The sequence below is a fragment of the Genypterus blacodes genome, unplaced genomic scaffold (assembly GCF_046128005.1).
Source record: "Genypterus blacodes isolate CSIRO-AG114 ecotype Tasmania unplaced genomic scaffold, CSIRO-AGI_Gbla_v1 ptg000032l_1, whole genome shotgun sequence".
Classification (NCBI taxonomy): domain Eukaryota; kingdom Metazoa; phylum Chordata; class Actinopteri; order Ophidiiformes; family Ophidiidae; genus Genypterus; species Genypterus blacodes.
This window is the reverse complement of record NW_027466845.1, coordinates 263,315-278,637: the sequence shown is the minus strand read 5'-3', so window position 1 is coordinate 278,637 and position 15,323 is coordinate 263,315. Positions and strand designations below refer to the sequence as shown.

General features: G+C 47.3%; 1 protein-coding gene across 3 annotated transcripts; it reads right to left on the bottom strand.

Moving 5' to 3' along the window:
* Window positions 1–3,195: 3,195 nt before the first annotated feature.
* Window positions 3,196–15,323, bottom strand: galnt17 (polypeptide N-acetylgalactosaminyltransferase 17). 3 transcript variants are annotated; one of them, XM_076145923.1, is made up of 13 exons: window positions 15,135–15,323; window positions 14,842–14,933; window positions 14,343–14,740; window positions 13,701–13,884; window positions 10,546–10,712; window positions 8,887–9,061; window positions 7,347–7,544; window positions 6,970–7,087; window positions 6,098–6,283; window positions 5,725–5,862; window positions 5,457–5,561; window positions 4,267–4,428; window positions 3,196–4,112 (listed from the first exon to the last, which is right to left on the bottom strand). In XM_076145923.1, the coding sequence occupies exons 3-13, from the start codon at window positions 14,599–14,601 to the stop codon at window positions 3,978–3,980; spliced, it is 1,827 nt and encodes a 608-aa protein (XP_076002038.1). In that variant the 5' UTR covers window positions 14,602–14,740; window positions 14,842–14,933; window positions 15,135–15,323; the 3' UTR covers window positions 3,196–3,977. The 3 variants fall into 3 exon arrangements, with proteins under 3 accessions (XP_076002038.1, XP_076002037.1, XP_076002036.1); XM_076145922.1 differs by having other exon boundaries at window positions 5,466–5,561; XM_076145921.1 differs by having other exon boundaries at window positions 14,343–14,933.

Genomic DNA, 15,323 nt, shown 5'->3' with positions numbered 1-15,323 from the left:
TTAACCTGTGATCCAAAACACTCCTGTTATCAAGAGCATCAGAGCAAGTGGGTCAGTGTGTGTGAACGACACTCCTCACATGTCTGAGGTGTGTGTGTGCGTGGCTGCCGGGGTGCTCAGACAGGTCCAGAGGTGCAGGGGGGGCAAACAGGGCGACGGAGGCCTTTGGTGCGTCTCCTCCAAAGCCATACAACAGCGCAGAGAGGGAGCGGACGCAGTGAGGACGTCTCCTCCGGTCCTACATGGAGACTCCACAACAAACAGACATTTTGGCAGAATTGTGGTAGAGTTTGCATTGGTTCTCTTCTGTGTTCTGCACTGATTCAAATGGGACACGGGAAGTCCTGGTCCTGTGCAAGACTGCCATCTAGAGGTGAAGTGAGGCGGCTCTTGCGTTCTAGCATCATGTAGGTGTTTGTATATTTCTCTCTCTAAGCACCATGGGAATGTGATGTCAAGCAGGATTATCATGGCATTATATTCACCGTCTAATATAGGAGGATTTTTATGTAAACTATACGACCTGCCAGCATTATTGGTGGAGCAGCACTTGTATGTGAACACGTTTAAACACAATGTATTTATAGGAACCGGTTTCTTGCCTGTGGCAGAAGAATCCATTTGAACCTGTGAAAGGTTTGAGTTCAAGCTGATTTACTGACATTTACTGATCTGCATCTGGAGACTGACTGAAGAGCTCACAGGGCAAACTGTGTCGCTCACACTGGTTCTGTTCTGGGGGTTTATTTATATCTGTTTAATCTCCAACAGTCACACTGTTAATGTTTCTTTTCTGTCTGAAGGAGTCAGACTGACAGCTGCTCTCTCTGCTGTTATGATCCATAACTGGAAACATCACGTTTGTTATCCGACAAAGAAGAAGTGTTGTATGTTTTGTAGTGATTTGTTGTTGCAGTCTTTGTGTGCATAGACTTTGGGTCTCTCCCCCCCCCCCACCCCCCACCCCCCTGGCCCCCCTTGCTGGCGGCTGCATGTCTCAGCAGAAGCATAATGATGTAACAGAGGTGGGGGGTTGGGGGGGGGGCACCGTCTCTTCAGTAGCATGGTGAAGGTGTTTGGATCCCACATGTTTTCTTTATGTAACTTTGTACATAGATAGTACGACAGAATACCTATTAGATAAGCACATATACATACATACTTTGCATGTTCAACATTTAAACATGTAGACTAGAGATAAGACTTTAAGTTGTACTATTTATTAGAGGCCTGATAATTATGAGTCTGTAAATACTGAAGTCTGTACAAAACATTAAAGGACAAAGGCATTGATGCAATAAAATCATTTTTTTTATAAAAAATGCGCTTTCATTTCTATTTGACATTTCCCTTTTGCCTTATTTAGAAAATAGCATCATAAATGTTGTAAAATGGAAGAATCTGCTGCTCATCCATGCTGCACTGATGGGACATGATGAGTGCAGGCTGGTAAACATGATGAGAAATGATGTTTGTGTTTCCTGGAGCTGCACAGAGGTGAGGAGGATGTTTACTCTTCATTAAACTCCTTCAGCGACTCAAACTCTCTCCTCCCGCAGCCTCGAGCGTCAAATCCAAACAAAACTAAAGTAATGAATTGTTCAGTACATTGTTATACCTGTGTGTGATGTTCAGGATGCAGGAGGGACACAGAGGCAGAACCATCATGTTTACACTTTATTGACCCCAGTGGGACAAACATGTTCTGAACATTTGACCAAGACCCGAGAGCCCAAGAGTTTGGGTTTCCTCACATTAAGACATAAATTGTGCAGTGTTATGTTGGAAAAAGAGGCACTTCAGGTTAATGGTGGTCCGGTGGGGTCTCGTCCATCTCCTTCCCGGTCGCCTGCTCCTCTCCCAGGGGCTTGGAGGCAGAATGGAATCATTGTTTCACTCAAAGGATCTGCTCCTTTCTTTCATAGTCGCCGTCTCGGCAGGTGCAGACTCACGTATGGGGACTCACATTTATTGTTTCCAAATCCAAAGGAAAACGTTAGAAGTAGGCCGACATTGCAGAATAACTAAATAGCTAAGCTAACTTCTCTTTAGGGTCCCTAGAGTCTCTTCTGCTTGTCTTATCTCCTTTCAGAACAACCAAGGTGTGAGGGAGCCGTCCTGTAATAACTGTTCTTCTATTTGGAGCTCATCTACCTCCAGCATTGCCTGCTCACCTTCAGTCTTTAGATTGAGTGTCTCACTGATTTGTTTGGGGAACTGGTGGCCAAAGACCAGAGGCTGTTTACTTTTAACTCCCCTGCTTTGCTTTGAACCAGTTCCTTTGGTTGCTGGTGTTCCAATGTGCCACCCCAGGACGTCTATGTGATCAAGTCCATGTCTAAAGTCTCTGTGAGGTTGTTGTTGTTGTTCACAGCTTTGGATGGGAGTTTGAAGGTGGAATGCTGAGAGCTTTTGTGTTACTTTCTGAGTCTTACTTTGAGGTCTTTGGATGATTTGTTTTTGTCTTCTTTGATTGCGTGCTGCCTGCTGGTTCAGTCTTCAGTGTGGCAGGTTCGGTTTGTCCAGTCGGACATTATTAAGAACCTGAGCTCAAACTCTCTCCCATCTGCGTACTTACAAGCTAGCATCACAAATCAAAAAGCTCACATGTAGCCTAGCAGCCCTCAATAAAGCTTTTATTATGAAACAAAACTGTCTGATACATTATCAAGTCCTTTTTGTGCAGCAGATGCCATTTCCTTGTCAAATGATAAATATTTAAAGCACCTTAGCGTCTTCCAAATAAAACGTTAATAGTCTAAAACAGGAAATGAAGACAATTTGACACTAAGGTTAAACACACAGTTCACTGTTCTGCAGGTTTATTCCTGTAACACAAAGGCAACATTTACCCTGCAGGGACGCCAGGACCAGACTAATGACAAACGTTGTATTGTCCGTGTTGTTGTTGTTGTTGTTGTTGTTGTCGTCTTCAATAAAAAGGCAAATTGAATTGAATAACCTCAGATTAGTTTTGGACCAAATAAATGAGACTGGAATGATTCAATCTCTGTGTAAACTGAGGAGTCGGTCCAGATTTAGACTGCATATTTAAATAGAACACAAGGGATTAGAATCTTATCACGATACAGTAAAGAGATAACAGTCACCAAAGGAGAGCAGAGCTTTAAATGCAACAAGTGCTCTAATCCTTCTTCTCTGCTTTAAAATAGGATTAAGATCAAATAACAGAAGCTTGTTTTCTTTCTTTATTTCTGTCTCATTTGCATCCACAGCATCAGTGTGTTTTCCTCCTGTTTGTTTCAGATGGATACTGTGTGAACATGTATCACACACCAGCCACATAGAGAAACAAACCAGATATGAATACAAACCTGCCCTGGGCCTGGAGTCCTGCAGTGTAAACGTCTCATTGCTTTGCTTTATCTTCACCTTACTTGAGCTAAAATGTAGCAAACAAACCTATGAACCAACCAAGCAATGTATTCAGATTTGAGCATTTGATGCATTTTTTTTTTAAATATTTTCCTCTTACACATCTTAAAATGTGATAATTAAATAATACAGAAGGATTTTGATGAGTTATTTTTTCACACGGAACATAAGATGTGGCACACACAGGAGTCAGACGTCATGGCAACAGCACAAGGAAAGTTTGTCAAACTCAGATAAACAGCAACAGTCTTCATGCAAAACTTGCATCATATGTCCCGTCTGTCAAGAAAAGATCAAACGTTCACCACACCAACACGTCCACAGCACATCTGTGTGTGTGTGTGTGTGTGTGTTTGTGTGTGTGTGTGTGTGTGTGTGTGTGTGTGTGTGTGTGTGTGTGTGTGTGTGTGTGGGTGTGTGTGTGTGGGTGGGTGGGTGGGTGGGTGGGTGTGTGTGTTTTCTTCAGAGGACAATGACATCAGTGCCTCAGCAGGCCTCCTTTAGCACGCAGAAGCAGCCCCCAGCGTCTCTCTCTAAAATGGTCTCTAGTGTCGTTGGTCCCTATGGAGGTGCTGCGGCGTCTACAGCTTCATGGTGTTCTTGATGGTCCATCTCTGGCCCGAGCACGGCTGCAGCACCAGCAGGTGGTCCAAGTAAACATTAGCCGGCACCACCTCCAGACAGCGACCTGTGGCCCGATTCACCAGCGACTCACCCTGCAGGGGAGTTTGAGAGAGACAGATGTGTGTGTGGCAGTTCATCATGTGGTGCAGCTGAAAAGGTTACAGGCAAATACCAAAACCGAAATGTCTCCCTGTTCATCCAAGACGAGCACCAGCACACGGGCAACAACAGCTTTGTGCGTCTCACCTGAGAGAAGTGCCAGGTCTTCTGCTTCACACTGGTCACTCTGTCACAGTTGAGGAGCTGAGGAAAGCTGCTGATCGTGTTGTCCACCACACAGCGAGTGTCCCCTTCTGTGCTGGCCAGTGGGCCCAGAAACAGCTGACCTTCTTTGGTATATCGCCCTAACTGTACACAATCACACACACACACACCAATTGGATCATTAGAACACAAAGACAACACAATGAGCCAACTGGTCAAAGGTCAAGGTCCACTAGGGTCACTAGTGCTCCTGCATGGATAATCCACTGAAGACATCTCTTTGAATTCATCTCCAGTTAGTGTGTGTGTGGATGTATGGTTTATCAGAACTGTGTGTGTACAAGATCTGCCTTGTTGCATGTTTCTTTGTTTAAGTTGAACAATGAGCATTAGTTCAGTTTGTTACACTGCAGAAACCTCAAGAGAAACTATAAGGTCTAATATGAGCAGTTGCTATTATCCAAAAATCATCATTTTTAAACTGATGATTAAGGGCATTTCCAGGTACCCTGAAATGTAGACCATTACCCAGTCTGTCCACTAAGTGGCGCTATAGCCCTGGAGTCTCAGCTGTGCCTGCTAAATGCAAATGCCAAATGTACTGAGCCATCTTCACCGCCAACGCTCCAGGTTTATTACTGCCAAACCCAAAACAACCTTATGTATTATATGCGACACTGACTGCCAGAAAATTAGCTCGGCCAAACAAGAAATATGCTGACAGTGCATCGGTCCTATCTTCCCTCTGGGCTTAAGTGGTTGAAAGGAGTCAGACATTTGCCAGTTCATTATCTCATTTACAATAGAAACGGGCTGAAGTGGACCAGAGTGGAGTGAACCAGCAGATTGGCACAGGCTCCATTAACCTCCACCACAGGAGCCAACGCCATCACTCCACTGAAGCACCTGAACCCCGGGGCAGAGCCGGTGACACGGGCTGACTCAGGGCTCCAGATGAAAAAGTGCAACATGGAAACATTTTTATCCTGACAGCAGAACTCTCTCTCTTAATGGGATTTCAGCTGAGCCTGTGCAGGAAGCGGCGCTGTAAATCTTGTTAGCGGCGTGCGTGTGTGTGTTTGTGTGGATGTGTGTACGCGTGTATGCGTGTGTGTTTTCAGGAGAGAAGAACTGAAGCGGCACGGCGAGAGATGCACCCTGAGGGTAAACACCTGATGCACCTGAGGGCCCCATCCGTGGCAGGGGTAGAGGATGGCTGTGTGGTTCTCCTTGGCTCCCTGGTCCAAACACAGGTGACCCGCTTTAGAGTTACGGATCTGAAATCACAAATCACAACAGAGACTTTACCCAAATACCCTCATGTTGATTTTGTTCCTGAGACCTTTCCCTCTGATCTCCTCTGGGCTTACTCGTCTCCCCTCCTTTCACCCGCTCCTTTGTTTTCACTCATTTGATTGGTTTGTCTAGACGCTGACTCACCTCCCCGTAGAACAGCGTGTTGTTGTACCTCCTCATCGCCGGGTAAATGTTGTCCAGGTACCACTCGAAGCTCTTACACTGCAGACTCTTCCTCAGCGCGACCCTCTGAGAGACGTCGCCGAAATCAATACCGTGGTTCTGCAAGAGCGCAAGTCGTAGCAAAATGATGAGTCAGCAATATCGGCTATTAACATCAGTGTTTGCAATAAACTATAGAACTCTTCATCATCATTTGGATGTGTCGTAACAGTTATAGCAATGGTTGAACAGGAAGTGTTGGATCGACGGACCAATGGAACCATGGTAAACAGAGGTAGTTGTTGTTGTTGTTGTTGTTGTTGTTGTTGTTGCTGTGGCAACCACACTTGCTCACCTCCATGGGGATGTTCCAGGCCAGGTAGACGGCGGACTTGTACTCGTCCATCCACACCTCAGCCACGCGCAGGGCGTTACGCCGCATGTAGACGGCTATGTTACTGTGGTACGGCTTCTTGGACCGGGCGATGTGAGCCACCCTGGAGCAAGGCAGCACCTCCATACTGCCCCCACACAGCCACACCTGGAAGTGCAATGTATTAGTTATGTTAGGAATAAAAAGTTGAGAGTTAAAAGTGCGGAGAAGTAACAAACTCTAAAGTTGAGTTAGCAGCTGTACTTGCTCCCACTGTTCTGAGCCTGTAGGGAGGTGAAGTATTATTCTTACTGAATGAAGAAACACAATGTACTTCAGCATCACCTGTTAATCCAAAAATAGTGTGTGTATTCCTAAATTTTGACCAATAAGTTTATATAGGAACCCAACTTTGCATGTTGTATTTATATGAGCGCCCCCTGGTGGATGAGGGGTTAAACCTGCTTTCTTTTTTAGGAGTAGATGTAGATTATGTAGGAGTAGGAAAATACTTCAATCATGTCCAATCTCTTCATTTGAACGCTTAACGCTGGACATCGATGTTACCGCCTCCATTCATAACACCACAGCAGAGAAAGATGGCAAACGCTCCTAAAATGTACAAAGACTAACCAGCCGACCTCCCTGCTGTCTGTGACCTATTTCTCTCTGTGGCCCTCCTGCGTGTTGCTCCCAGTCCTGCTCCTCTAGGACTTATTAATGGGGCCTCATTTATCAGCGCCGCCACGCTAGAGCGGCCACTGCTCCACTTAAACCTGCAGGGGAAGGGGGGACCAGAGGAAAAGTGTGTGTGTGTGGGTGTGTGTGTGTGTGTATTGGCGGGGGACACACACCCTAATGCCCAGCTCCACATTCTCCCCTCCGTACACGTCCATGCCCGAGTCCAGCAGGCCGAGCTCTCCAAAATAGTTGCGGTTGGCCACGAAGGAGCAGCCGATCATAGCCGGAGTCCTGCAACAAGCAAACACCACAACAATGGTACAGAGTGTGTGTGTGTGTGTGTGTGTGTGTGTGTGTGTGTGTGTGTGTGTGTGTGTGTGTGTTTATTTTAGTTTTATGGGATTTGTCTCCTGTTACTGTCCCTGCATTGCATTTTGTGCAGTGGGTGGATTTATCTCAGGGTGTGTTTACAGATTTTGTGAAACTTTTGTGTCCAGTACTTCACTTCTTCCATCAGTGGTGTTTCTTCATGTCCGTGCAGGCGTCCTACCTGATGGGAGCGGACATGTCCCCGTCGTCCCACCACTGTTTGGGCGGGCTGATGTACATGCACCACAGCTCCCAGTTGAAGCCGTGTCCAGAGTTCTCATATCGCTCCACCTCAAACGTGTCCAGCTTGATGTTGTCGATTGAGGGCAGGACGATCCTCCTGTGGTCCTCTTTGATTCTGGCCAGAACTGGCTCGGCCCTAAACACACACACACACACAACCACACACACACACACACACACACACACACACAGACACACACACACACAACCACACACACATACGTAAGCAGTGTTAATCCCTCAAGTTGTACCAGCTTGTTACCAATTCTGTTTGATTCAGTGCTGCTCTGCAGGGCCGTTTATGCTGACTGGGCGAGTTTGGGATCTAAAACAGGCAGTGAGCTGGTAAGAGGAGAGCAACCAAGAGGAAAGCAACCAAGAGGAGAGAACCCAAGAGGAGAGCAACCTAGAGGAAAGCAACAAGAAGAAGAGCAACCAAAAGGAGACCAACAAAGAGGAGAGTAACCAGCAGAACAGCTACCAAGAGGAGAAAAACCAAGAGGAGAGAAACCAAGAGGAGAGCAACCAAAAGGAGAGAAATCAAGAGGAAGAGAGCAACAGAGTGGCGAGCAACCCAGGTCAGGTGTCAGTGTGTGTGTGCAGGCTGATTTCATCCTGTACATACAGGGTTGATTGATAAGTTCTGTTGCTTTGGTGATCTCACAGCTCCATGATTCATCTCAGCACCTCTCTCACGTTGCATCTCAGCACAGATCGCACGTTAGCGTCATCACTCACAGGAACAAACAGCGATCTGGGTCTAATCTGGGCCTTCTGTCTGTGAGAGCCACAGACAGTTGGTGAGTGGGAAATCCTGGCTGAAGTCATCTGCGAGTTGTACAAGATGAGAGACAATGTGCCTGAACACACACGTCGTTTGTTGCCATGGCTGCCAACCCGCGATTGTGGCTTTGAACTAGTTCAGCAGCCAACCTACTGACCTGATTAGCCCTCCCTCACACTACGGCTCAGCCTGAACAAGAAGGAGGCAACATCCTGGGGACAGAACACTTTGGAAGCTGTGCAAAGTTGGAATAGAATAGAATAGAATAGAATAGAACAGAATAGAACAGAACAGAATAGAATAGAATAGATCTCTTCAAACATCTCTTCCTGATGCGTCTCTGCTCCTCCTCACATTTCTCAGGTGTGAATTTGCTTTTTGTGAGTTTCTTTAGCGACACAGGTCCAACATAAACACCATTTATTGTTGGTAATGTTGTTGACTTGAAACATCAAACCTGACATCCCTGCAACGGCCAACGCTGCTAAATGACACTCTGAAGGTCATCTGAAGGTCAAACAGCAGCTTCTCAGCAAGAGGATCTGAACATGACTTGATTCATTTATGCACTTTTCCTTCCTGTTTCATGTTGTGAATTCTCCATTTGCATCTCAATAATAATAAATATTCAACCAGACATTTCACACATTTGTTTAAACTTCACCTTTCTCCCTCAGACGTCAAACTAACTCACCAGGACGGTGTGAACTCCATGTGGGCGTCAAAGAAGCCGGTCACCTCAGCGCTGGCCACCTTCCAGCCCTCGATCCTGGCCCGGATCAGTCCCTCTCTCTTCTGGTTCCTGACGATCTTCACCAGGCCAGGGTAGCGCTTGTTCACATACTCGTCCAGCGGCGCTTTCAACTGCTCTGGAGTCCAGAAACACAAGAAGATTACACAGCGGAAGAGAGGAAGAGGAAGATTTGGAGCTGAATACACGTACAGATGTCAGCAGAGTAGCATATGGCAGATAGTGGTTTATGTTTTGAGGCAGCCTGGGTGTAGGTGTCTCCTGCTCAAAGGAACGAAAGGACGCATTTCAAGGCTCCTGGTGAGTGTGGCGGCCCGGTCAAGAGTCCTGAAATGCATCCTTGCGAGGCTGCAGCCCATGAAATGAGACCCAGCTGAGGAGAGGTCTGACATGAGGGATATAAATGATTTCTCTCTCCCACACAGTCTTTAAAGCCCGAGGACTTAATTACGTCCCTGCAGCCTGATACAGACAAACAAACCCACACACACACACACAGATATAAAACATGGCTTCATCACAGGAACACCAAGATCAAGTTTTAATAAGAGAGACGAACATGGAGCTCATCTCTCTTCTCACGTCCGTTGTTCCACGCCGCCTTCCAAACAAATTCCTCCCTCCCTCCCTATCTCTCTATCTCCCTCTGTCTCTCTGTCTCTCTGTCTCTCTGTCTTTCTCTCTCTCTCTCTCTCTCTCTCCCTCCCTCTCGCATGACTCTTACACACACACACTTTTGAGTCGTAGACACGTTTTGAATAGGTCGTTGAGACAGCGAGAGCGCTGGGCCGTGTGTGTTTGCATGACCTCGCCCTTAACAGCGCCCAGACGTGTGAGGGAGAATTTGGCTCTCAGCCAACCAGGAGGTGGGGTGACGGGGTCAATCTCTCTCTCTCTCTCTGTCTTTCACCTCTCTCTCTCTCTCTCTCTCTCTCTCTCTCACTTCATCTTATAGCCACACTTGCTGTTTTTTCTCTCTCTCCCATTCCGTTTCCTGCCTTTCCTCCCTTATTTTCATTTTACCTATTTTCAAACACTCCGGCTCAGTTTCCTGTCGCCTCTTTCTCTCCCTTTGTCTTCTGGTTTCATCCCTTGGTCTCTAATTTCTCTGGCTGGCTATTCTCTGCAAACCTATCCACTCTCCCATTCCCGCTGTCTGCTTTCATCCATCCACCCCCCCCTCCCCTCACCCCTCCCCTCCCCCCTTCCCTCCCAGTCCCATCACCTCCCACAGCCTGACCTGACAATAAATAAGGAGGAAACGTCTCTCCTGTGACATCCAATAGCGGCTCTCCGCCTCTATCTGCCCGGCACAAGCCAACGCCATCAGTCACCTCAGAAGCGCTCGCAAAGCACAATCGCTTTAGTCGAGGAGTCGCTCATCACTTCAAGGCCACTGACCTGTGAAACGGCATTTTCAGACCCAATCCAACGTTTCGCTGCCTTAAAAGCAGGAATAACAAATATAAGGTGGGATAAATAGAGCGAGTATGTGGAAATCTTGAACACAATACTGGAGTAGATGCACTTGATCACCTCCTCCTCCTCTTCCTCTGACATCTTCATCACCTTACATACCAAACGCCACTTCGCTCCACTGACCATCATCGCTGTTGTCGTCCACCAGGATGATCTCCTTCAGCAAGTGAGCCGGCGTGTGATTGACAGCCGAGTGCACCGAGCGGAGGATCACCGACAGGGCCTCGTTGACGAAGCTGAAGATGAGGGAGATCTGAGGAAGGTCTCTGGTGTAGCTGATCTTTCTGCATCTGGACAGGGGAAACAAACAAACACCTCAGTGAAGGCGAGAGGCTTCCACTCCGCCTGTGAGTCCTGCATCCTGTGCTTCACACGCTCCGTTCGTCTTCGGTCGTTACCGGGAACGAGCGAGAGTGCTGACATCTTCTTGTTCGGTGAGGCAGAAAAGCCAACCACCCGCTTCCTACCAGACTACAGGATGATTGTGTGGATTTCTGCTCTATCAGAGGCCTATTTTTACTGCTGCTTTGTTTAAATTGGGATGCAGCCCTAATGAGGAGGAAACAGGCCCAGTTAGAGGAGGAAATCTAGTCTTTCTGTTTCCTGAGCGCCTTTCTCTTTCATCAGAATTCAGGCCATTTTTTTTGGTGCCGTTTGGCTGGATCACACTACGTCAGCCTTTGTCTTTGCCTTTGTCTTTGCCGCCTTCCTGAAATCTTCTTATTAGATAGAATCTCAATGAAGACGCAACACAATCCTGACTTCATGGGTTGATGTGATAATTGCAGCTTAAGTCTTCCTATAACTTGACACCAATCTTTCTGCTTCACTTCAGACACATTGTTAAGTTTAGGAGTGCGAGCTGCTCCATTAGGTCCTGCCACAGCGTCTCTATTGGGTTAGAGTTCATTTTGTTTGCGCCTGAGCTATTCTGTAGTAGTCGTGCTTATGTGCTTATGTGCTTTTGATCCTGCTGAGTAACTTGATCGCTCTTTAACTTGAGCTCACAGACAAGACGTTCTCCTAAAGCATCTCCACATCATCTCCACTACCACCTCCACCTTTGACTGCAGGTACTTGTTGTTGTTGTTGCTGTGGAATGCTGTATCTGGGTTTGCTCAGACATGGTAGGATCTGTGTTGTTCTCAAAAGGCCTGAGGACCATCCAGGTGAACCAATGCAGGAGGAGAGCCGATGCTACTCTTGGACAGGTGTCTTAACTCGCTACTGTGGTTGAGGATAAATGGCAAAGCCGAAAACATGGAACATGGAACGTATTTGTTCAGTGAATATAAGAGAGGAAGTGCATATTGGAGCAGAATGCTAACACTGGCTGTAAGCAGTGGAGGGTTGACAGGACAGACAATCACACAGGCCAGGTCAGACTGAACGACATCACCATGAGCAGCATGTGTGACGCGGCTAATCAGACGTGTGAAAGTGGGAGCTTGTCAGATTACAAAGAACACTGACCTGACTCATACGAATGTGACTGTGATTATGAGAGTAAGAGACAGCTGATGCTGAGCAGCTGATGTGCGCGGCTTTAGTGCTCGGTCTGATTAATGTGAAGCTTTTTTTCCCCTTAAATCGCTTCCAAAATAAATGCAATTTTCCCTGGAGAGTCCAGACCTTCTAGAAACACTCCACTCTGTAGTATGGAAGTGTTTTTAAAGCTACGACTGTGATTACATTTTTTCAAATGACCTCGACTGCCACCGAGTCCATAATGGAATGATGGCAGTCAGCTGAGATCAGATTTTTTTGTTGTTGTTGTTGTTGTTTTGGACTTAGAAATTAGACTTCTAATTCTTCTAGAACTCTGGTTGTTAACTCGTAATTCCAGCCCACATTACCACACAGACTTCTGGGAAATCTGTCCAACCTTCCACCAAATTAAACTGCCTCACTCAACTTTCAGCTCGGACGTTTCAAAGATCACTCTCTCATCTCCCCAAGACAGAGACAGAGACAGCGACAGAGAGACACAGAGAGTGAGTCTTGTTAGTGAGAGTGAGAGAGAGAGAGAGAGAGAGAGAGATCTCCTCCTACAATTTTGGTTGAATAGTTAAACATTTGTCATGTCTAAGGCCTGGACTAAGCCTGACAGAAGTTAGATTTTTGTTTGTTGCTGTCATGGCTGAGTGGCTCGTTCTTCACAATGTGCTGATGCTCATGAATGAGTCACCAAACTTGGCAGACATGAGCACTCACTGCTTATGCATTATTATTATTATTATTATTTTTTTTTATTATTATTATTATTACATACTGTTATGATACGTTTGCTTATGTGGTTCCTAGTCGCCCTAACCCATTCTGTAGGCAACACCAATATTTCTGGCAATTGTCAACAAGTTTGACACTCAGCTAAACCAAACTGCAGTGTGTGTTACTAGTGTGTGTGTGTGCGTCACTCGCGCCAAATTCAGGGGTAAGCAGTGCAGATGATCATAACAACTGCTATGACAACTACTATTACTGTCACAACAGCTGCTCCTGGACATGAGGGAAAGACAGGCGGGAGAGTTTAACGTTATATTCCACAGCAAATACTGAGCTCAGACCCAACAACCCTCCAACCAACAGCAGGGGGACATGGGGCCTCTGTTTCTCTCTCCAGCTCACCTGTGTCTTATCACTACCGTAAGCAGCACAACATAAAGTATCTTTAGACTCCTCACACTTCGGCTTACGTGATGTTCTGCTAAGCCTGAAGGTATCACAGCCCAGTGAGCCTTGAACGCCTCTTTGATCCAAGCAACATAAAAGACCCTCCAGTGACAAACGCGAGTGCTGGATTGGACCGATCCCTCCACCCAAAACACACACACACACACACACACTTGGGTAGTAGCACAGCTGGTGGTAGAGATGGGGGGGGGGGGAGTTTTAAATAGGAGGAGTTGCCCAGAGACAGACTCTTTAAAGGAGTATTCATACAGGAACGCTCATAGGAGGGAGTAGAGAGGCGCTTGTTTGTTTGGCTGGGCACCAGCATATGGACACGTTGATGACAAACAAATATGATGTGAGGAGTTCATTTCTTTGGCTACTTGAGGGGGAAACTCCAGGGACACACAGCAGAGACACAGATGCTGACATTTGTCTATAATGTCTCACCAGCACACTCACAGGATTATTCAATCAAGTTGTATCCACTAGAAGGAACTAAGTCCGATATTCAACCTCAATTATGCTGCACCAACTGAATTCCCATGTTGTCCCGTTATCAGAGCGTCTTTGCTGCATTGTGTACCGTCTGGTTCATCACTCACTTGCTGGGCCGATGGTCCGGAATGGTGCGATCCAGAGAGATTCTGTCGCTGAGGTAGGCGTTGTAGCCGTACTTCTCCATCAGGTATTTGGCATCGCTCTCCTCTGCTGGTGACAGGGTGGCAGGGAGGCCTCCTCTACCCTGACCCCCAAAGCCCTCGATCAGGCCCAGAGATTTAGACAGACCTGGGCAGGCAAACCAGACAAGAAGATTAGATGTCTGAGCGTGAACACATTATTCTTCTGAGTCTGGTTATTTATATTTGTTGGAAGCAGTGGGAGTTAGCTTTAACCCTGACCTTTGACCCACACATTTCATCCCCAACCCTTGAAAAATTACAATTGAACGTGACGTCTTCAAGCTATTTGTCTAAACCCCAGCAAGTCATCACACCACTGAAGAAGATATTGAGAGTCTTGATAAACAACTAAAATCATGGTTTCATTATTAAAATGTCTGAGTATACAGTATCTGTCAACTATCAAACTGTTGCAGCACTAGATTAACCTTAAACACATTTCCATAAGGGCTGTAGAAGTTTGTAATCGTACTTTGGGACATATCAATCACTTTATCAATTACTAATGTAGTTTCATCTGTCCTGTCCCTCTTCCAGCTTTCAGCGGAGCTCCGGGTTGTTTACCGTTGAGCTGCCTGTACACCACGTCCTCCAGCGAGCTCAGCCGCTTCAGCAGCACCTCGTGGCTGATGCTGGTCCCGTTGCCCCTGGGCCTCCTCCCGTCTTCCGGAGCCTCCGGCCCGTCGGCTTGGGTACCGCTGCTGCTGCCGGTGCTGCCGGTGCTGCTGCGTGTGTTGCATTTGGCCCAGAAAGTCATAAACCCCGCAACTGCGAGGACGTTCAGCACCAGTAAAACCCTCCATCTTCTGAACACAAAAGCCATGAAAGTAGGCAGCCGGCGTCCGGGCTCCGGGCTCCGGGCTTCAGGCTCCGGGCGGAGGGCGGTGCAGACGCGGGGACTCTGGACTCCGGGGAAACGTGTCACAGATTCAGGGCTCCCTTGACAGGCGACGTGCGGGAAGCTGCGGGAACAATCGCAGCGGATTCACGGACAAAATTCCTGAGTTGTGAGAATATTTTCAGGCAGTTACACGGATTCCCGGTGACAGATGAGCTTTCTTACCGTGCGGCACCGGGGTGAGTTCAGGTTGCATCTTCCTGAGGAAATGTGGGGCGCTTGGTCATCCGTGTTCTCCGCCACTTAGCCGGAGGGTCCTAAGACAAAGACAGCAGCATTTGTTGCTACTGCAGAACCGGACACTCTTCAAACATGCAACAGTCATCACATTATCATCAATAGTATTCAATCACTCTGATTTTCCTTCTTCGCGTCCATCACACATCGGCAGTGATGCGACGGAGGAGGATGGTGCGCAAAATAAGCAGGAGAGGTCGAGCCAAGTGTGTCCTACTCACACATAAGAACCTCAGAGCATCAGAACATCAGATCGCATCCCGCGGGGTGAGACTAACACGGAGGACACTGTGTGGATTGCGGGCAGACAGCGCACCGGTGGCGGCAGCATCCCCCGGTGACCGCAGAGATGCTCCCGGAGCGCAGCAGCCCTGACGCTCCTCACGCTTCCCTCCAGCCGCCCGGCGCAC